Source organism: Balaenoptera musculus, chromosome 3, assembly GCF_009873245.2.
Source record: "Balaenoptera musculus isolate JJ_BM4_2016_0621 chromosome 3, mBalMus1.pri.v3, whole genome shotgun sequence".
NCBI lineage: Eukaryota > Metazoa > Chordata > Mammalia > Artiodactyla > Balaenopteridae > Balaenoptera > Balaenoptera musculus.
In genome coordinates this window covers 107,898,614-107,922,508 of record NC_045787.1, presented here as the reverse complement: position 1 = coordinate 107,922,508, position 23,895 = coordinate 107,898,614, and the positions used below count along the sequence as shown (strand labels likewise).

General features: G+C 38.6%; 1 protein-coding gene across 4 annotated transcripts in view; it reads right to left on the bottom strand.

The window, feature by feature from the left end:
• Positions 1 to 417: 417 nt before the first annotated feature.
• The window catches only part of CDC42SE2 (CDC42 small effector 2), a 201,398-nt gene continuing 177,920 nt past the window's right edge, over positions 418 to 23,895 (bottom strand). For all 4 annotated transcript variants that reach the window (XM_036846628.1, XM_036846629.1, XM_036846630.1 and 1 more), the window contains 3 exons: positions 21,307 to 21,408; positions 1,927 to 2,043; positions 418 to 1,345 (listed from right to left, as the gene is read on the bottom strand). In XM_036846628.1, the coding sequence (XP_036702523.1) occupies positions 1,945 to 2,043; positions 21,307 to 21,408 (201 nt within the window). In that variant the 3' untranslated portion in view covers positions 418 to 1,345; positions 1,927 to 1,944. The remainder of the gene's footprint in view (positions 1,346 to 1,926; positions 2,044 to 21,306; positions 21,409 to 23,895) is intronic.

Genomic DNA, 23,895 nt, shown 5'->3' with positions numbered 1-23,895 from the left:
AATTGGGGGAAGAAATGCTTCCATGTTTTGCCTATATAAACCCAATATTTATTTAGTTACCTGTTTCACAAGAACTTGTGACTAAGGTGAAGAGAAATGATCTCTCTTCCTTTATGCAATTACCTAATTCCTTATAGCTTTCTAAGTCAGTTTTCAATTAAGCCCTATTTCCTACATGAACTGTTATTCCTACCAAATGTAACTGTTACATAGGGCTGAACTGGACATAATTTAAACATTTTCATGAAAAAACAAACCACTAATTTGGCTTATGGGGAAGGAGAAGCATTTACAGAAATACAATTTGTGAAGAATAAACGTATTTTGGAACCTGAGCCAAAGGTTTCTCACCAATACCTTAATAAGTCACCATGCAGGTTGTTTTCACAGGCAACACCACAGCCAGGTCAACTGTTGCTCCTGGCAACTTCCATTGCCCCAAAATATGTGGAAGATGGAGAGGCCAATGACTGAAATCTGCAGTTAGGAATACAGGCCAAAAGCTCAACAAACCGCTACTGGAAGCAACTGGATACCATAATATTAAACATAAACAAGTGAAAACAGAATGAGCACACAAAGAAATGAACAAAGATCATGATGCTCAGAGTCAGACCCAATGAGGGTATTACCACACACACACACACACACACACATAACCATACCTGTTTACAATCCCAGGCCCTTGCTCTCAAATAAATATATTGAACATTTACAACAGAATGAATGCCTTATGAATGCAAGCTTTTCTTTTATAACTCTAAATAAAAGTCATACTTCTAAAATAAGCTACAAATTGCCTTTTTTTGTGAAACTGATGTGACTTGGTGCCACAGCTAACCTTTCTCTAATAGCAGCAGTATCATCAGCCCACGGCAGAAAGGAAATGTTCATTTCTAGCATCCCATGGGCTCCCATACAAGCAACTTCATAAAGCATGCAGATACTACACTGCTGAAGTTTCAAATGAATAGAAATGATCATTGTGCTTATGGGTCTCATACCTTCCAAAATATACATAAATGGTGACAAATTAAAATAGCAGTTCTTTGCTTACCAATAAAATCATAAGGCAGAGGGGTTGGAGGTGGAAAGAGAAATTGTTAAAAATGCAGGAAAAAATGCAAAACAGTGCTAGCATTCACAAAAAAGATCATGCTAAAATCAGATCCATATTCATAAAAATCAATCATTAAGCCACAATCCAAAGAACTCTGTCCATGAGTCCAAAGGCATGCATGCCAGCTGAAGGAAATGCAGGATTCTTCTGACAATAGTTTCTTCAGAGCAGAACAGTAACATGTCACTGGAGTAATCACAACAGGGTGAACAAGACGCCATCACACTTTTTTGCAATTGAAAAGAAAAGCAATCACAATAAAAAAAATTAAACAGTGGAAACAAAACATAGAAATTCACAATGACCTATAAAACCAAAGAATAATCCAAATGATTTTTACCCTTTAGGGGTTCATGCCTCTTAATAGTTGTCTTTTTAATTTGAAAAGTTTATAATGAAAGGTTTATCCATAATGGTATTAAATATAAAATTACTTCACTACACATGGGATTTCGTGCAGTATCAATACTCAGTAACTTCACTCATGTTTAAAGGACACATAAGAGACATCTTGTCACTAGAATCGCAGTCAAAGCCTCCCCCAAAACAAGATGTCTTAAAAGCATTTAAAGTTTCTCATAAGGAAAACAACCACCTGAAACTCATATTCAAAATGCAGTAACTGCCTAAGGTCATCACTTGGCCAACTAAGGTATTTTCACCTTTTCTAGTAAGTTCACAATTTTTTAAAAAGAACAAGATATTTATTTTTTAACCCCAAGGTTGAAACTAAGGCTGTCTATGTCATCAGCTGTTAGTGGCCATGTATGTATCTGAACTTCCAGCCTGTGTTCTGAGGTACTCACTGGAGGAGGGATCCAGGGCTATCCTGCCTTCGTGTCCACAAGCTGCATCTGCACATTGGCAGCCATGCCACCTCCGTAGCCTCCCTTGGACTGCATCTGGTTCTGAATGGAGCTAACCTGCAACAAGACAAGAACAGAACCAGTCAGGAACTAGGGCCACTGCAAGTAAGCAACTCTTGCCTAATATTTTAGCTGGGCTGCTTTTCCCAAAAGGGTGCCTTTTATAGAAGAAAAAATACCTTTTATAGACTTAAACTTGCTCTCATTGTAAGGCAAAATGCTGAAGCTAGTGACTGAAGCATTTTTTTTTTGCCACAACTCCCTCTCCACCCATCACCCCACTCCTGCAACTTTCTCCACTTGGCAATTACAAAAAACAAGTTTAGTAATTCACAAGGCACTTGGCTACATTTCAAAAGCAGTTAAAAGGATACAGATGAACTCAACTTTGTTCCTCAATCACCTTAATTTACAAACACCTCACATATATGATCACCTCAATTACCTGGATTAGAATCAGATTCAAAAATAAATATGAATCAAACTGAACCAAAGATAAACTTTAAAAGTGCATGTGGGACTTCCCTGGTGGCACAGTGGTTAAGAATCTGCCTGCCAGTGCAGAGGACACAGGTTCAAGCCCTGGTCTGGGAAGATCCCACATGCCGCGGAGCAAATAAGCCCATGCGCCACAACTACTGAGCCTGCGTGCCACAACTACTGGAGCCCACGCTGCAACAAGAGAAGCCACCGCAATGAGAAGCCTGCGCACCGCAATGAAGAGTAGCCCCCACTCGCCACAACTAGAGAAAGCCCACACGCAGCAACGAAGACCCAACGCAGCCAAAAGTACATAAATGAATAAATTAAAAAAAAGTCCATGTGGTAAAATTTACATACTTAATACAGTCTTAGTATAGTCTGATAAAGTGGAAAGGAGTATAAGAATCCAAAGACTTGGAATATTCAAAGCAAGCTTAGCCAGAGGCCACACCCGAGGAGACAAGTTTGCATATTTAAAGACTGTGAGTAGTACACCCTTTTCTCATGTGAGCCCAGGGTGGAATCATCATTCTCTCCAGCTTTTATCACGTGGTTAGAGCCCCTGAACTTTGACTCACCTTCTACCTGAGCCTGCAAACATCATCTCCTTAACAGCCCTCAGAGAACAGGCTGGTCTCAGGTTTACAGGATAGCTTCAAAATATGACATCATGTAACCCTCACAACAACGCCAGGAGGAAGCAGTAATGAGTGAACCTGTGAAACCCGAGGCATCCTATCCTCAACCCTGATAAAGGCAGAACTCCAGGCCTGTGCACTCATTTTCTCTACCTGCAACCTTGCTGAGTGGCCCCAGGAGTGCCATATACTCTCCAGGACTTCATTAATCAACCTTCTAAAAAAAAAAACAAACCATAATTTTATATGTACCAATGAAGTTTCCTTGGAATAGGACATAAAACTGGTGCAGTTAAAAGCAAGCAATTGCCGAACAACCAGCAAGAGGGAAACACAAATCCACCCGTCAGCAGACAGGGTGCCTAAAGTCATACTGAGCTCACAGCCACCTATAAACACACCCCTTGACACAGCCCTGCCCACCAGAAGGATAAGACCCAGCTCTACCCACCAGCAGGAAGGCACCAGTCCCTCCCACCAGGAAACCTCCAGAAGCCTGAGGACCACTCTCACCCACCAGAGGGCAGACACCAGAAGCAAGAGGACCTATGATCCTCCATCCAGCGTAAAGGAGTCGACAAAGAAAGACAAAATGAGAAGGCAGAGAAATATGTTTCAGACGAAGGAACAAGATAAAAACCCACAAGAACAACTAAATGAAGAGGAGATAAGCAGCCTACCTGAAAAAGAATTTAGAGTAATGATAGTAAAGATGACCCAAAATCTTGGAAAAAGAATGGAGGCACAGATTGAGAAGTTACAAGAAATGTTTAACAAAGAGCTAGACGATATAATGAACAAATAAAGATGAACAATACAATAACTGCAATGAAAAATACACTAGAAGGAATCAACAGCAGAATGACTGAGGGAGAAAAATAAGTGAGCTGGAAGACAGAATGTTGGAAATCACTGCCACGGAACAGAACAAAGGAAAAAGAATGAAAAGAAATGAGGACAGTCTCAGAGACCTCTGGGAAACATTAAAACACACCAACATTTGCATTGCAAGAAGAGAGAAAGGGCCCAAGATAATATCTGAAGAGATTATACCCGAAAACTTCCCTAACACGAGAAAGGAAACACTCAAGTCCAGGAAGCACAGAGAGTCCCATAAAAGATGACCCCAAGGAGGAACGCACCAACATGCATATTAATCAAACTGATAAAAATTAAAGACAAAGAAAAAATTTTAAAAGCACCAAGGGAAAAGCAACAAATAACATACAAGGGAACCCCATAAGGTTATCAGGTGATTTTTCAGTATAAGCTCTGCAGGCCAGAAGGAAGTGGCACAATATATTTAAAGTGATGAAAGGGAAAAACCTACAACCAAGAATATTCTACGCACCAAGGCTCTCATTTAGATTTGATGGAGAAATCAAAACCTTACAGGGGCCTCCCTGGTGGCACAGTGGTTAAGAATCTGCCTGCCAATGCAGGGGACATGGGTTCGATCCCACATGCCATGGAGCAACTAAGCCTGTGTGCCACAACTACTGAAGCCCACATGCCTAGAGCCCGTGCTCCACAACAAGAGAAGCCACTGCAACGAGAAGCCCGCACACTGCAACCAAGAGTAGCCCCTGCTTGCCACAACTAGAGAAAGACAGCATGTGGCAACGAAAACCCAACACAGCCAAAAAAAAAAGGCTTTACACACAAGCAAAAGCTAAGAGAATTTAGCACCACCAAACCAGCATTACAACAAATCTGAAAGGAACACCTCTAGGTGGAAAATAAGAGGCCACAACTAGACTCGGGGAAGTTCACTGGCAGAGGCAAACATAAAGTAAAGGTAGGAAATCTTCCACACACAACTATAATATCAAAACCAGCAATCATGAGCAGAGTACAGATGCAGGATATTGGAAATGCATTTGAAATGAAGATATCAACAACTTAAAACAATCTTGTACATACGTAGACTACTATAGCAAAAACTCATGGGAACCACAAATGAAAAATCTAGAATAGCTACCCACACAAAAAAGAAAAAAGCAATCCAAACACATCACTAAAGATAAGACATCAAGGGACTTCCCTGGTGGACCAGTGGTTAAGACTCTGCACTTCCATTGCAGGGGGCACAAGTTCAATCCCTGGTCTGGGAACTAAGATCCTGTGTGTGTTGCTCAGCATGGACCCCCCACCAAAAAAAAAAAAAAAAAAAAGAGACAGAGAGAGAAAGAAAAAAAATAGACATCAAATCACAAGAGAATAAAAGAGGAAGGGAAGAAAAATGACCTTAAGAAATAAATCCAGATGAAAAAAATAGCAAGAACTTACATATCAATAATTACCTTAATGTTAATGGATTAAATGCTCCAACCAAAAGACATAGACTGGCTGAAACAAAAACAAGACCCATATATTTGCTGTCTACAAGAGAGACACTTCAGATCTAGTGACACATGCAGACTAAAAGTGAGAGGATGGAAAAAGGTATTCCATACAAATGGAAATCAAAAGAAAACTGGAGTAGCGATACTACTATCAGACACAATAAACTTTAAAATAAAGACTGTTACAAGACAAAGAAGGACACTACATAATGATCAAAGGATCAATACAAGAAGATATAACAATTATAAACATTATATACACCCAACATAGGAGCACCTCAATACATAAGGCAAATGCTAACAGCTATAAAAGAGGAAATCGACAGTAGCACAATAATAGTGGGGAACTTTAACACCTCACTTACACCAATGGACAGATCATCCAGACAGAAAATTTTAATAAGGAAACAAAAGCTTTAAATGACAGAATAGGCCAGATAGATTTCATTGATATTTACAGGACATTCCATCCAAAAACAGCAGATATACTTTCTTCTCAAAGGCACACAGAGCATTCTCCAGGATAGATCACATCTTGAGTCACAAATCAAGCCTCGGTAAATTTCCGAAAATTGAGATCATACCAGGCATCATCTCTGACCACACCGCTATGGGATTAGAAACTACAGGGAAAAAACTGTAAAAAAAAAAAAAAAAAAACCCCACAAACACATGGAGGCTAAACAATGGTACTAAACAACCAATGGATCACTGAAAAAAATCAAAGAAGAAATAAAAAAATACCTCGAGACAAATGACAATGAAAACACGATGGTCCAAAGTTTTGGGGATGCAGCAAAAGCACTTCCAAGAGGAAAGTTTATAGCAGTACAATCGTACCTCAGGAAGCAAGAAAAATCTCAAATAAACAACCTAACCTTACACCTAAAACAACTAAAGAACAACAAACAAAACCCAAGGTTAGTAGAAGGAAAGAAATCATAAAGATGAGAGCAGAAATAAATGAAACAGAGACGAACAAAACAATAGCAAAGATCAATAAATCTAAAAGCTGGTTCTTTGGAAAGATAAACAAAATTAATAAACCTTTACCCAGACTCACCAAGAAAAAAGGGAGAGGACTCAAATCAATAAAATTAGAAATGAAAAAGGAGAGTTACAACAGATACCACAGAAATACAAAGGATCATAAGTTGACTACAAACAACTATATGCCAATAAAATGGACAAGCTAGAAGAAATGGACAAACTCTTACAAAGGTACAATCTTCCAAGACTAAACCAGTAAGAAACAGAAAATATGACAGACCAATCACAAGTACTGAAATTGAAACACTGATTTAAAAACTTCCAACAAGCAAAAAGTCCAGGACCAGATGGCTTCACAGGCGAATGCTATCAAACATTTAGAGAAGAGTTAACACCTACCCTCCTGAAATTCTTCCAAAAAATTACAGAGAAAGAAACACTCCCAAGCTCATTCTATGAGGCCAACATTACCCTGATACTGAAACTAGACAAAGACACCACACACAAAAAAGAAAATTACAGTCCAATATCACCGATGAACAGAGATGCAAAGATACTCAAAGTACTAGCAACCTGAATCCAACAATATATTAAAAGGATCATACATGATGATCAAGTGGGATTTATCCCAGGGATGCAAGAATTCTTCAATATCTTCAAGTCAATCAGTGTGCTACACCACAGTAATAAACTGAAAAATGAAAACCAAGTGATCATCTCAATAGATACAGAAAAAGCTTCTGAGAAAATCCAACACCGATTTATGATAAAAGCTCTTCAGCAAGTGGGAATAGAGGGAACCTACCTCACCATAATACAGGCCATATATGACACACCCAGAGCTAACATCATTCTCAATGGTGAAAACCTGAAAGCGTTCCCTCTAAGATCAGGAACAAGACAAGGATGTCCACTGTTACCACTTTCATTCAACACAGTTTTGGAAGTCCTAGCCCACAGCAATCAGAGAAGAAAAAGAAATAAAAGGAATCCAAACTGGAAAGGAAGAAGTAAAACTGTCACTGTTTGCAGATGACATGATACTATACATAGAGAATCCTAAAAATGCTACCAGAAAACTATTTGAGCTCATAAATGAATTTGGTAAAGTAGCACGATACCAAATTAATGCACAGAAATCTCTTGCATTCCTATACACTAATGATAAAAAATCTGGAAGAGAAATTAAGGAAACACTCCCATTTACCACTGCAACAAAAAGAATAAAATACCTAGGAATAAATCTACCTAAGGAGACAAAAGGCCTGTATGCAGAAAACTATAAGACACTGATGAAAGAAAGTAAAGATGATACAAACAGATGGAGAGATACCATGTGCTTGGATTGGAAGAATCAATATTGTGAAAATGACCATACTACACAAGGCAATCTACAGATTCAATGCAATCCCTATCAAATTACCAATGGCGTTTCTCAGAGAACTAGAACAAAAAATTATTAAAGACACACAAGACCCCAAGTAATCAAAGCAATCCTGAGAAAGAAAAATGGAGCTGGAGAAATCAGGCTCCCTGACTTGAGACTAACTACAAAGTAACAGTAATCAAAATAGTATGGTAATGGCACAGAAACAGAGATCAGTGGAACAGGATAGAAAGCCCAGAAATAAACTCACAAATCTATGGTCACCTAATCTATAACAAAGGAGGCAAGAAAGCTACAGTAATCAAGACAGTATGGTACTGGCACAAAAGCCAGTATAGATCAATGGTACAGGACAGAATGACCAGAAATAAACCCAAGCACATATGGTCACTTAATTTACGACAAGGGAGGCAAGAACATACAACGGAGAAAGGACAGCCTCTTCAATAACTGGTGCTGCAAAAACTGGACAACTACATGTAAAAGAATGAAATTAGAACACTCCCTAACACCATACACAAAAATAAACTCCAAATGGATTAAAGACCTAAATGTAAGACCAGACACTATAAAACTCTTAGAGTAAAACATAGCAAAAACAATCTTTGACATAAACCACAGCAAGAACTTTTTTGACCCACCTCCTAGAGTTAATTAACAGAAATAAAAACCAAAATAAATAAATGGGACTTAATTGAACTTAAAAGCTTTTGCACAGCAAAGGAAACCATAAACAAGACGAAAAGCCAACCCTCAGAATGGGAGAAAATATTTGCAAATGAAACAACAAAGGATTAATCTCCAAAATATACAAACAGCTCATGGAGCTCAATATCAAAAAAACAAACAATTCAGTTAAAAAATGGGTGGAAGACCTAAAAAGACATTTCACCAAGGAAGACATACAGATGGCGAAGAGGCACATGAAAAGATGCTCAACATCACTAATTATTAGAGAAATGCAAATCAAAACTACAATGAGGTATCACCTCATGCCGGTCAGAATGGCCATTATCAAAAAAGCTAGAAGGGGGCTTCCCTGGTGACGAAGTGGTTGAGAATCTGCCTGCTAATGCAGGGGACACGGGTTCGAGCCCTGGTCTGGGAAGATCCCACATGCCGCGGAGCAACTGGGCCCGTGAGCCACAACTGCTGAGCCTACACGTCTGGAGCCTGTGCCCCGCAACGGGAGGGGCCACGATAGTGAGAGGCCCGCACAACGCGATGAAGAGTGGCCCCCGCACCACGATGAAGAGTGGCCCCTGCTTGCCGCAACTAGAGAAAGCCCTCGCACGAAACGAAGACCCAACACAGCTAAAAATAAATAAATAAATAAAGTAGCTATTAATTTAAAAAAAAAAGCTAGAAGGAATAAATGCTGGAAAGGGTGTGGTGAATAAATGCTGGAAATGGAGGGTCCTTAAAAAACTAAAAATAGAACTACCATATGACCCAGGAATCCCACTACTCGGCATATACCCTGAGAAAACCATAATTCAAAGAGACATGTACCACAATGTTCACTGAAGCACCATTTACAATAGCCAAGACATGGAACCAACCTAAATGTCCATCGACAGATGAATGGATAAAGAAGATGTGGCACATATATACAATGGAATATTACTCAGCCACAAAAAGAAATGAAACTGAGTTATTTGTAGTGAGGTGGATGGACCTGAAGTCTGTCATACAGACAAAAGTTAAGTCACAAAGAGAAAAACAAATACTGTATCCTGACTCATATATATGGAATCTAAAAAAAACAAAAGATGGTACTGATGAACCTAGTTGCAGGGCAGGAATAAAGAGTAGACATAGAGAATGGACTTGAGGACACGGGGTGGGAGGGGGAAGCTGGGGTGAAGTGAGAGTAGCATCGACATATATACACTACCAAATGTAAAACAGTTAGCTAGTGGGAAGCAGCAGCATAGCACAGGGAGATAAGCTTGGTGCTCTGCAATGACCTAGAGGGGTGGGATAGGGAGGATGGGAGGGAGACGCAAGAGGGAGGGGATATGGGGACATAGGTATGTATATGGCTAATTCACTTTGGTGTACAAGAGAAACTAACACAGTACTGTGAAGTAATTATACTCCAATAAAGATCTATTAAAAAAAAAAGAATACACAATGGAGAAAAGACAGTCTCTTCAATAAGAGATGCTGGGAAAAACAGAGAGCTACATGTAACAGAAGTAAATTAGAACACTCTCTAACACCTTACACGAAAATCAACACGAAATGGATCAAAGACCTAAATGCAAGGCCAGACACTATAAAACTCTGAGAAGAAAACATGGGCAGAACACTCCCTGACACAAATTGCAGCAATATCATTTTGGATCCACCTTCTAGAGTAATGATAATTAAAACAAAAATAAACAAATGGGACCTAAGGAAACTTAAAAGCTTCTGCACAGCAAAAGAAACCATAAACAAAACAAAGACAACCCACACAATGAGAGAAAATATCTGCAAATGAAGCGACTGACAAGGGATTAATTTTCAAAATATACAAACGGCTCATACAGCTGAATATCAAAAAACCAAAAAACCCATTCAAACAATGGGCAAGGAAGCAAGAAGAACTACAATCCTGCAGCCTGTGGAACAAAAAACCACATTCACAGAAAGATAGACAAGATGAAAAGGCAGAGGGCTATGTACCAGATGAAGGAACAAGATAAAACCCCAGAAAAACAACTAAATGAAGTGGAGATAGGCAACCTTCCAGAAAAAGAATTCAGAATGATAGTGAAGATGATCCAGGACCTCAGCAAAACAATGGAGGCAAAGATCGAGAAGATGCAAGAAATGTTTAACAAAGGCCTAGAAGAATTAAAGAACAAACAAACAGAGATGAACAATAGAGTAACTGATATGAAAACTAAACTAGAAGGAATCAATAGCAGAATAACTGAGGCAGAAGAACAGATAAGTGACCTGGAAGACAGAATGGTGGAATTCACTGCTGTGGAACAGACTAAAGAAAAAAGAATGAAAAGAAATGAAGACAGCCTAAGAGACCTCTGGGACAACATTAAACGCAACATCATTCGCATTATAGGGGTCCCAGAAGGAGAAGAGAGAGAGAAAGGACCAGAGAAAATATATGAAGAGATTATAGTCGAAAACTTCCCTAACATGGGAAAGGAAATAGCCACCCAAGTCCAGGAAGCGCAGCGAGTCCCATACAGGATAAACCCAAGGAGAAACACGCCGAGACACACAGTAATCAAATTGGAAAAAATTAAAGACAAAGAAAAATTACTGAAAGCAGCAAGGGAGAAACGACAAATAACATACAAGGGACCTCCCATAAGGTTAACAGCTGATTTCTCAGCAGAAACTCTACAAGCCAGAAGGGAGTGGCATGATATACTTAAAGTGATGAAAGGGAAGAACCTACAACCAAGATTACTCTACCCGGCAAGGATCTCATTCAGATTCGATGGAGAAATCAAAAGCTTTACAGACAAGCAAAAGCTAAGAGAATTCAGCACCACCAAACCAGCTCTACAACAACTGCTAAAGGAACTTCTCTAAGTGGGAAACACAAGAGAAGAAAAGGACCTACAAAAACAAACCCAAAACAATTAAGAAAATGGTCATAGGAACATACATATCGATAATTACCTTAAACGTGAGTGGATTGAATGCTCCAACCAAAAGACACAGGCTTGCTGAATGGATACAAAAACAAGACCCATCTATATGCTGTCTACAAGAGACCCACTTCAGACCTAGGGACACATACAGACTGAAAGTGAGGGGATGGAAAAAGATATTCCATGCAAATGGGAATTCAGAGAAAGCTGGAGAAGCTATAGTCATATCAGATAAAGTAAGACTTTAAAATAAAGACTGTTACAAGAGACAAGGAAGGACACTACATAATGATCAAGGGATCAATCCAAGAAGAAGATGTAACAATTATAAATATATATGCACCCAACATAGGAGCACCTCAATACGTAGGGCAACTGCTAACAGCTATAAAAGAGGAAATCGACAGTAACACAATAATAGTGGGGGACTTTAACACCTCACTTACACCAATGGACAGATCATCCAAAATGAAAATAAATAAGGAAACAGAAGCTTTAAATGACACAATCGACCAGATAGATCTAATTGATATCTATAAGACATTCCATCCAAAAACAGCAGATTACACTTTCTTCTCAAGTGCGCACGGAACATTCTCCAGGATAGATCACATCTTGGGTCACAAATCAAGGCTCAGTAAATTTAAGAAAATTGAAATCATATCAAGCATCTTTTCTGACCACAACCTTATGAGATTAGAAATGAATTACAGGGGAAAAAACGTAAAAAAGACAAACACATGGAGGCTAAACAATACGTTACTAAATAACCAAGAGATCACTGAAGAAATCAAAGAGGAAATCCAAAAATACCTAGAGACAAATGACAATGAAAACACAATGATCCAAAACCTATGGGATGCAGCAAAAGCAGTTCTAAGAGGGAAGTTGATAGCTATACAAGCCTACCTAAGGAAACAAGAAAAATCTCAAGTAAACAATCTAACGTTACACCTAAAGGAACTAGAGAAAGAAAACAAACAAAACCCACAGTTAGTAGAAGGAAAGAAATCATAAAGATCAGAGCAGAAATAAATGAAATAGAAACAAAGAAAACAATAGCAAAGATCAATAAAACTAAAAACTGGTTCTGAGAAGATAAGCAAAATTGATAAACCATTAGCCACACTCATCAAGAAAAAGAGGGATAGGACTCAAATCAATAAAATTAGAAATGAAAAAGGAGAAGTTACAACAGACACCACAGAAATACAAAGCATCCTAAGAGACTACTACAAGCAACTCTATGCCAATGAAATGGACAACCTGGAAGAAGTGGACAAATTCTTAGAAAGGTATAACCTTCCAAGACTGAACCAGGAAGAAATAGAAAATATGAACAGACCAATCACAAGTAGTGAAATGGAAACTGTGATTAAAAATCTTCCAACAAACAAAAGTCCAGTACCAGATGGCTTCACAGGTGAATTCTATCAAACATTTAGAGAAGAGCTAACATCCTTCCTTCTCAAACTCTTCCAAAAAATTGCAGAGGAAGGAACACTCCCAAACTCATTCTATGCGGTCACCGTCACCCTGATACCAAAACCAGACAACGATACTACAAAAAAAGAAAATTACAGACCAGTATCACTGATGAACATAGATGCAAAAATCCTCAACAAAATACTAGCAAACAAAATCCAACAACACATTAAAAGGATCATACACCATGATCAAGTGGGATTTATCCCAGGGATATATATATATATATATATATATATTCTTCAATATACGCAAATCAATCAATGTTTACACCGTATTAACAAACTGAAGAATAAAAACCATATGATCATCTCAATAGATGCAGAAAAAGCTTTTGACAAAATTCAACACCCATTTATGATAAAAACTCTCCAGAAAGTGGGCACAGAGGGAACCTACCTCAACATAATAAAGGCCATATATGACAAACCCACAGCAAACATCATTCTCAATGGTGAAAAACTGAAAGCATTTCCTCTAAGGTCACGAATGAGACAAGGATGTCCACTCTCACCAGTATTATTCAACATAGTTTTGGAAGTCCTAGCCACGGCAATCAGAGAAGAAAAATAAATAAAAGGAATCCAAATTGGAAAAGAAGAAGTAAAACTGTCACTGTTTGCACATGACATGATACTATACATAGAGAACCCTAACATTGCCACCAGAAAATTATTTGAGCTAATCAATGAATTTGGTACATTTGCAGGATACAAAATTAATACACAGAAATCTCTTGCATTCCTATACACTAATGATGAAAAATCTGAAAGAGAAATTATGGGAACACTCTCATTTACCATTCCAAGAAAAAGAATAAAATAAATAAATAAAATAAAATACCTAGAAATAAACCTACCTAGGGAAACAAAAGACCTGTATGCAGAAAACTATAAGACACTGATGAAAGAAATTTAAGATGATACCAACAGATGGAGAGATATACCATGTTCTTGGATTGGAAGAATCAATATTGTGAAAATGACTATACTACCCAAAGCAATCTATAGATTCAATGCAATCCCTATCAAATTACCAATGGCATTTTTTACGGAACTAGAACAAATCATCTTAAAATTTGTATGGAGACACAAAAGACCCCGAATAGCCAAAGCAGTCTTGAGGGAAAAAAACGGAGCTGGAGGAATCAGACTCCCTGACTTCAGACTATACTACAAAGCTACAGTAATCAAGACAATATGGTACTGGCACAAAAACAGAAACACAGATCAATGGAACAAGATAGAAAGCCCAGAGATAAACCCACGCACCTATGGTCAACTAATCTATGACAAAGGAGGCAAAGATATATAATGGAGAAAAGACAGTCTCTTCAATAAGTGGTGCTGGGAAAACTGTACGGCTACATGTAAAAGGATGAAATGAGAACACTCCCTAACACCATACACAAAAATAAACTCAAAACGGATTAGAGACCTAAATGTAAGACCGGACACTATAAAATTCTTAGAGGAAAACATAGGAAGAACACTCTTTGACATAAATCACAGCAAGATCTTTTTTGATCCACCTCCTAGAGTAATGGAATAAAAACAAAAATAAACAAACGGGACCTAAAGAAACTTCAAAGCTTTTGCACAGCAAAGGAAACCATAAACAAGACCAAAAGACAACCCTCAGAATGGGAGAAAATATTTGCAAATGAAGCAACTGACAAAGGATTAATCTCCAAAATTTACAAGCAGCTCATGCAGCTCAATATCAAAAAAACAAACAACCCAATCCAAAAATGGGCAGAAGACCTAAATAGACATTTCTCCAAAGAAGACATAAAGATTACCAAGAAGCACATGAAAAGCTGCTCAACATCACTAATTATCAGAGAAATGCAAATCAAAACTACAATGAGGTATCACCTCACACCAGTTAGAATGGGCATCAGAAAATCTACAAACAACAAATACTGGAGAGGGTGTGGAGAAAACGGAACCCTCTTGCACTGTTGGTGGGAATGTAAATTGATACAGCCACTATGGAGGACAGTATGGAGGTTCCTTAAAAAACTAAAAATAGAACTACCATACGACCCAGCAATCCGTCCCACTACTGGGCATATACCCTGAGAAAACCATAATTCTAAAAGACACATGCACCCAAATGTTCTTTGCAGCACTATTTACAATAGCCAGGTCATGGAAGCAACCTAAATGCCCATCAACAGACGAATGCATAAAGAAGTTGTAGTACATATATACAATGGAATATTACTCAGCCATAAAAAAGAACGAAATTGAGTCATTTGTTGAGACATGGATGGATCTAGAGACTGTCATACAGAGTGAAGTAAGTCAGAAAGAGAAAAACAAGTATCGTATATTAACGCATGTATGTGGAACCTAGAAAAATGGTACAGATGAACCAGTTTGCAGGGCAGAAATAGATACACAGATGTAGAGAACAAACGTATGGACACCAAGGGGGGAAAACTGCGGTGGGGTGGGGATGGTGGTGTGCTGAATTGGGCGATTGGGATTGACATGTATACACTGATGTGTATAAAATTGATGACTAATAAGAACCTGCAGTATAAAAAAACAAACAAAACAACAAATACTAAACTTTCTTTGGGTTATTTGTATGGAAATATGTTAATATAAATGTTTCACACATTACATGAAATTTCTAAAAATCTTATATGTTGTGGTATAATGTTATAAGTCATAATTCTAGTTATTATTTTAAAATGTATATCTCAGAAATAAATAAATTTCCTTGTCAACTGCATTATTATGAACTTTCATCAAATCTTTAGCCGTGGTCATTTTTAAGTCTTTTGTCATTTACAGACAGTTCTGGGTGTACTCTGATGCTTTCGCAAAAATGTTACTATAAAAGGGTTTCATCTTCAAGGAATTCATGGAAAAGACTCTGACAAGTACAGGTTTCTGATAACTGACTATACTGCTGAACTGAATGAATAAGCATTTTCAGAACTCTAATGGAAAACTGATGAATTCATAACAGTGCTAACAAAAGATCAAGATGAAAAAAAAAATTAATTACATGGGACTGAGTGAACTGATGAGGATGAGTATAATTTTTGTGACTTTGTTTGAATAAAAAAAAATAAAATAAAATGGGCAAAAGATCTAAATAGACATTTCTCCAAAGAAGACATACAGATGGCCAAAAAGTACAAGAAAGATGCTCAACATCACTAATTATCAGAGAAAAGCAAATCAAAATTACAATGAGGTATCACCTCACACCGGTCAGAATGGCCATCATCAAAAATTCTACAAACAGTAAATGCTGGAGAGGGTGTGGGAAAAAGGGAACCCTCCTACACTGTTGGTGGGAATGTAAATTGGTACAACCACTATGGAGAACAGTATGAGGTTCCTTAAAAACCTAAAAACAGAACTACCATATCCAGCAATCCCACTCCTGGGCATACATCTGAAGAAAACTATAATATTTACAAAAGGATACATGCACCCCTATGTTCATAGCAGCACTATTTACAATAGCCAAGACATGGAAGCAACCTAAATGTCATCCCAAATTATTTACAAAACAGAAAGCGTCACAGATGTAGAAAACAATCTTATGATTACCAGGGAGGATGGGGTGGTGGGAGGGATAAATTGGGAGACTGGGCTCAACATATACACTAGTATATATAAAATAGATAGGGGCTTCCCTGGTGGCGCAGTGGTTTAGAGTCTGCCTGCCAATGCAGGGGACACGGGTTCGCGCCATGGTCTGGGAAGATCCCACATGCCGCGGAGCGACTAGGCCCGTGAGCCACAACTACTGAGCCTGTGCGTCTGGAGCCCGTGCTCCGCAACAAGAGAGGCCGCGATAGTGAGAGGCCCGCGCACAGCGATGAAGAGTGGCCCCCGCTCGCCGCAACTGGAGAAAGCCTTCGCACAGAAACGAAGACCCAACATAGCCATAAATTAATTAATTAATTTAAAAAAAAAAAAGATAATAAGGACCTACTGCATAGCACAGGGAACTCTACTCAATACTCTGTAATGGCCAATACGGGAACAGAGTCTAAAAGAGTGGATATATGTATATATATATAACTGATTCATTTTGCTGTACACCTGAAACTAACACAACAGTGTAAATCAACTATACTCCAATAAAAATAAGATAAAATAAATTTTTTAATAAAATAAAAAAGAATGAAATAATGCCATTCACAGCAACATGGATGGACCTAGAGATTATCATACTAAGTGAAGTAAGTCAGACAAAGACAGATATCATATGCTATCACTCATGTAGAATCTAATTTTAAAAAAAGAAAGAAACAAATGAACTTATTTACAAAACAGAAACAGACTTACAGATATCGAAAACAAACTTATGGTTACCAAAGGGGAAACATGGTGGGGGAGGGATAAATCAGTAGTTTGGGATGCACACACACACTACTATATATAAGACAGATAACCAAAAAGGACCTAACATATAGCCCAGGGAACTCTACTCAATATTCTGTGATAACCTATATGAGAAAAAAATCTAAAAAAGAATGAATGAATACATGTGTATGTGTATCTGCTGTACACCTGAAACACCACACTGTAAATCAACTATGTTCCAACAACAAAAGAATCCAAAGACTTGGACTGAAATCCAAACTTCTTTTTAATATTGTAACTCTGGGTGAACTATTTATCCTCTGTGCATATCAGGCTTCTTATCTGTAAAATGATTAAAGATGATAACCTTTCCTAACCACATTACAGGGCTACTTTCTAGTAGACTGTGAGATATATAAATGCTCGGGTATTTTCTCTTTTTTCCTGGCCGTGATGCATGCAGAATCTTAGTTCCCGGATCAGGGATCGAACCTGGGACCCCTGCAGTGGAAGCACAGAGTGTTAACCACGGGACGGCCAGGGAAGTCCCGCTGGGATGTTTTCTTACTTTGCCAAAACAAAGTCACAAAGTTACCTGTGAACTGTGAAGAGTTCTTAGTGTATCCTATCTTAGTTCATAGCAATTAGAAGCATTTCGGAAGCAGAGAACGAGCGAATCAAGCTCGACTGCTAAAAAAAGCGGCAACAGGAAGGTTTGGGATATGACGGCCTAACAGTCAAGGGTGAGAGCACTGGCAGTCTGGTGTAATGCACAGAAACAGCTCAAAGGGCCCTTCACATTTCTAGGACCCCGGGAGGTGAGAGGGGGTGGGATCACCATCCATTCATTAATCTACTTATCAAATACTTAATCACAGAAAACATGATGTATCGATACAAGGTGTCTTTTCATTGATGATCCTCAGTCAGTTTGTTTAAAGAAAGTAATAAGACTGGTCTAAGTTATTTTTGGAGTAAGATAGGTTTAAATATATTCTAATTGAAGAGAACAGCAAAATATAAAATGCATGGCTTATTTAGGTCCAATATGGTTAAAGTGAGAACATGTGATTGGCTCTTAAATGGGTAAATTTTTACTCATTTACTGAAAAGTTCACGTATGTGGAACTAACTCCAATGATATCACATAATGATGTACTGTAATATCTATATTCACATTACTCAAATGACTACTTTAGGTAAGAATATAAAAAAAAAAAAGAGGGACTTCCTGGTGGCGCAGTGGTTAAGAATCCGCCTGCCAATGCAGGGGGACCTGGGTTTGAGCCCTGGTCCGGGAAGATCCCACATGCTGCAGAGCAACTAAGCCCATGTTCCACAACTACTGAAGCCCGTGTGCCTAGAGCCCGTGCTCCACAACAAGAGAAGCCACCGCAATGAGAAGCCTGTGCACCACAACGAAGAGTAGCCCCTGCTCGCCCCAACTAGAGAAAGCCCACGCGCAGCAACAAAGACCTAACACAGCCAAAAATAAATAAATAAAATTTAAAAATTTTAATAAGTAAATAAATAAAACTAAAATCTATAGGTCTATTTAAGTAAACTTGCTCAGTCTGCGAAGCTTATGGCCATAGGCTATCAGTTCATTTTCTGCTCCTCTGTGGTAACACTGTTTTGTGGCACAAACTTGATTTTACCCTGGTACCAAATAATTTCCCACCTAACATGACATGTTAGGTTTTATAGGTATCTTAGGCCTATTTACAACAACACCTTTATATTTTTACACGGTACTTTCATAACGCCATGCAAATTCTAAGAAAAATAAAAATCTGTTTTTCTTCCAAAAGTCAATTCTTCAATTTCAAACAAAAGGACTCGGATTTTCTAGTAAGTAACCCTCAGCATTGAGATGACATGTATTATTGTGACTGTGGATATGCATTATTTTAACACAATAAAGTTATATTATTAAAAGAGTCATAGAACCTTTTCTAGCAATAAGTTAGTATGAAAAGTAGTCTTGGGAAGAACAGTGTATTTACGGGAAAAAAGAAACCAGTCATCTGACCATTCAATAGTCCAGCGTGCCCTCTGCCTCTTTCATATGCATCGAGCCATGTTCCTATTACTGTTGCTCAATTCTCAGAATAGATGAACTTAAGAGAAACTATTTCTTTGTAGAGACAACAAACTAATACGTAATATAGGCAATGAGTACAAACAGCCTTTGGAAGACAGGTTTGGTTCTGAAGAGCTAGAATACCTCATAAGAAATCTACTTCAGTAACCAGAGGAGGCTGTCTGGAGACTGCAGGGCAGAACCTCTACAACAGCTGAGGGCCCGTCTTGATGCTGCAGCTCAGTCAGCCCTGCAGGGGACAGTCCTCAAACTCTACCTAACTTGATGGCAAACAAGAGTCATGTACATCAATGACAGGCTTTTCATAGAGACAAAATACCAGATAGAAATCTTGAAGGAAATTCTGAAATGTGCATAAACGAGATTTTAAACGTTAACTAAGTACTATGAACTAAGAACTTAATTTGTCCTATACAGTTAAATTTTTAAGAACAGAAGTGGGGAAGAAGACGTGTTGATGAGAAAGAAATTAAAATTAATCAGATATAATAAATTTGAAACCATTCATTCTATTTATATATGCCACAATGACCTTAACATTAACAAAAGTCATAGGGTCCCATTTGGTCTCTTCACTCCACATTAATCCAGGAAACGAAGCTACTGAATTGTATTTTAACAGAAATCTGACACCTCTTACATTTCCACAAAAGCAGTTCAGTGGGGGCTTGCCTGGTGGCGCAGTGGTTGAGAATCTGCCTGCCAATGCAGGGGACACGGGTTCGAGCCCTGGTCCGGGAAGATCCCACATGCCGTGGACCAACTAGGCCTGTGAGCCACATTACTGAGCCTGCGCGTCTGGAGCCTGTGGTCCGCAACAAGAGAGGCCGCGATAGTGAGAGGCCCGCGCACTGCGATGAAGAGTGGCCCCCACTTGCCGCAACTAGAGAAAGCCCTCGCACAGAAACGAAGACCCAACACAGCCATAAATAAATAAATAAATTAATTAATTAATTAAAAAAAAAGCAGTTCAGTGTACTTTTCCTACAGATTTAAAACAAACAAGCTGTTTCCTTTCCAGGAAGCTACAAATGTCATCCCTTTGCTTACCTAGTAACTGTAGTGACAAACTTGTTTGCTGTATCCAGGATACTCATCTACCTACTTTATAAGTCTCTGTTCTTTTTTTAAGTCTTCTGTTAACGCTGTCCAGTAAGTGAGCATACAATGCAGCATAATTTTGTGTTTATAAAAGCCTTATTGACTTTCTGGTTCTAAACACTTGAGGGATCATTTAGACAACTCAGTGTACTTTAGATTTGGGGGATAACATAGTGGCAGAGCCCTGATAAAAACCCTCTACTGGTTTCTATTATACTGCTCTCTATTTTCCCTTAGATGAAAATTGAGCAAGAGTTCAGCTGAGTAAATTTAAAGTGTCTTCTGAAATTCACTGAAACCTCTATAAAAGACAGCAAATATACACAAATTCTAATCCTCTGCTAAGTGTGTGAGAACTTATGTTACAGTAATAAATAAATAACAAGCATTCTAATATCAGGTAAAGCCTAATATTTTATAAGGGAAATGCAATAAATACATCTGTAAAAGGCAACTAACTGAACTTAAGAGATTAAATATTACTAAAAAGCTGACCTCCAAGTCGCTTTGGTGGAAGGGGGCATGAGAATCCATGGGATAGTACCTTCCTTTCTGAATTCAAATCCTTTAAAAGTTTTAAAGTATTTATTTGGAAGAAAGGTAGCTACAAAGAGTTTAGTACAAATAGAAGAACAGATGACTTGGCAAACTACGTAAGAGATTAATTTTTCATTGTTCATTTTCTTCTCTTTGATGCTCACACTAAGTGTGTATGTTCAAATGTCTATAATTCACTGGGCACAGTGCCGTCATTAAGAATGTATGTACCTGTTACACAAGTACACATGACTATGCCTGGAGGCCCCGCCTGTATGTTCCACCCACGTACTTACGGAATTCATCCCACTGAACAGGTCTCCTGACCCCACGTGAGCCGTGTGCACAAAGTTTGTGGGCTCTCCAATCATACTTCGGTCAATCCGCCGGCGCCTTTTCTAAAATATAAGGAATAACGTGTTGAGAAAATGATCTTGTTAACAAAAACTTATTCTGGTAGATTTATATACTATGCACAAATGACTTCGTATAATAATATTTTTGCCCAGGACACAAAAATACCTAAATCTTGGTATCACCACAATCACCTCTGATGATGAGATCCCCCAGAGAAATATATGCACAAAAAAATGATTGGTAAAGTAAAATAATAGGTTATTATTTAGAACTTAAAATAGATTTATTTGGTCTGACTTTGGCCATCCACATATTTGTATAATAACCATTTAAGTTTTATTCTTTTAAAAAGTGAGACAAATGTAAAATTATCATCTGTAACCATCATTCTTAGCAAAGAAGACAGTGTGACTTAAGTGCAGCATTCCGATTTTAAACAAAATATTCTAGCTCGCATCATTAACAGACTGATGCTATTTTGATGGTTGTTACTGAGATTATACCCAACTACCCTTCACCCGGAAGGAATCTGTCAGCTGTCTGTGCAGGGGAGGTTTGGCTCTAGCCCATTCACTGATTTCTGGCCTATTCTGGCCGCGAACGAAACCCTGTCCAAGCAGCCATCCAGGCTGCAGCTTACTGCCTCTTCCTCATTTCTGACGCCCACTTCCCAGCAGCTTCCCAGGAACTTCAGCCACAGGCTGCAATCCTTGTTGTACCAATGTGCCCTCCGCCTCACTAGACACTTCCCTACCCTGCTGCTGTGTTAAACTGACCATCCGAGATTTTTCCACAGAAGAAGGTTATCATCAGACCCGAGTGTTCCATGGCTCCTTAGATACTGTGATCAACTGAGAGGGGGCCACGGGCACAGCTGGCTTACTGTCCTAATACCATCTCTGCGTATCCCCATTTTCTTCCCTTTCAACAGAATACTTCTCCTGAAATTGCCATCTGCATCAAAACTAAGGCAAGTTACAAAGTTGTTGGATTAGGTTAGGTTGCCTCTGAACATAGTATTTTATGTCTCCATCTACTGAAATGTTGCTATGCTCCTGATAAATCCTAAAAACTTATCCAGACAGACCCAGGTGACAGCTCCTCAGGATTAGAACATGATTTTCTACAAAGCCACAAAAGTGGAGAGTTCATACATTAATTTTAGAAGCTAGTATATATTGTTTTACTGCCCTCTAGCTTTTATTGCCACAGATTAGAATCCCAAAAGAAGTCTGTTGTTTTCCCTTGAAGTATTATTTATATTCATCCTCAGAGTTGAACAGTGACTCTGGACTATCTCCAAGTTTGTTGGTTTTCCCTTCCAGTGTTCTGTATGGCATATGGAGGTCCCTCTCTATCTGAACACGGGTTTTACTATAGCTTAGTAAAGTTTTCTTGTATTATTTCTTTGATATTGCTCCTTGTGTTCTTTTTTGTTATTTCCAGAGCTTCTGTTATGTGGACATCTGAATGTGTCTTTGTGTGTCTAAGGGGGGTGGGGGGGGAGGGGACGGAGGGAGGGAGAGCGTGTGTGTGTCTGTGTGTATGCATGTGTGTGTGTATAATCTTCCTAGTTTCTTCCATTATTTGTTTCCTCTTTCTAGTTTCACTGAATTAGAAAATAATGCCACTTGATCCTCTTTAGGAATCACAACTGTTTTCGTACAGTCCAGAGAGGAAATATTTTAAGCCTGCAGGCCATACGGTCTCTGTCAAAGCTCTGGCTCCACTCTGTCATCACAGTGTGTAAGCAGCCACAGACAATGGGAGAACAAATGAGTATAGCTGTGTTCCAGTAAACATTTGTGCACAAAAAAGGGTGGCAGGTGACATAATGGCCCATAAGTTCTGGTTTGCTGACCCCAGCTCTAGATCAGTAATTTTTTTTCAGTGGTAGATACATTATTATTTTTCTCCAATTATGATTATGTTTTGGAAGCTCTTTGCTACGCAATATTTTTAATCTCTCTGAGAATCTGTATTACATGTTTTCCATTTTTTCCTATCAAAGACGCTTGACTGAATGAATTATAGTCTATAACACCCGGGAGTAAAATATTCATTCCTGTACTCCTCCAAATTTAGTTACTTCAAGCTCCTTTTTGAAGGGTTAAGAAATTCAATCCGTCCTTTGGGGCAGTGTCCCATAGTGTTGTATAAAAATTTCAGGTTAAAATGGTGTCAGTAAGCCAAGGAAGGGTCTAGATCCTTTGTCTATGCTCTTCAATTTTCTGTTTCTTAGCACAACATGCCAATTTCCTGCTCTCTTTCCCTTACATGGTGCTACTTAAGGAGGCTCACACAGATTCCCTGCCCCTAACCACAGACTTGTCACCCACAGCCACCCTTTGATGTGGGAGGCCAAGTGCCACCAATGCAGGATAGTCTCTTCCACCCTGTTTCCCATTTTTTTCCCCAGACTCTTGAGTTTGTCTATTTCTACCCACCCCATTCAACATACTTCCCTTCATACTATTCTCATCTGAGATGATACAGCCCAAGTCCCTAAATGAGCCTTGAGAAGCAAT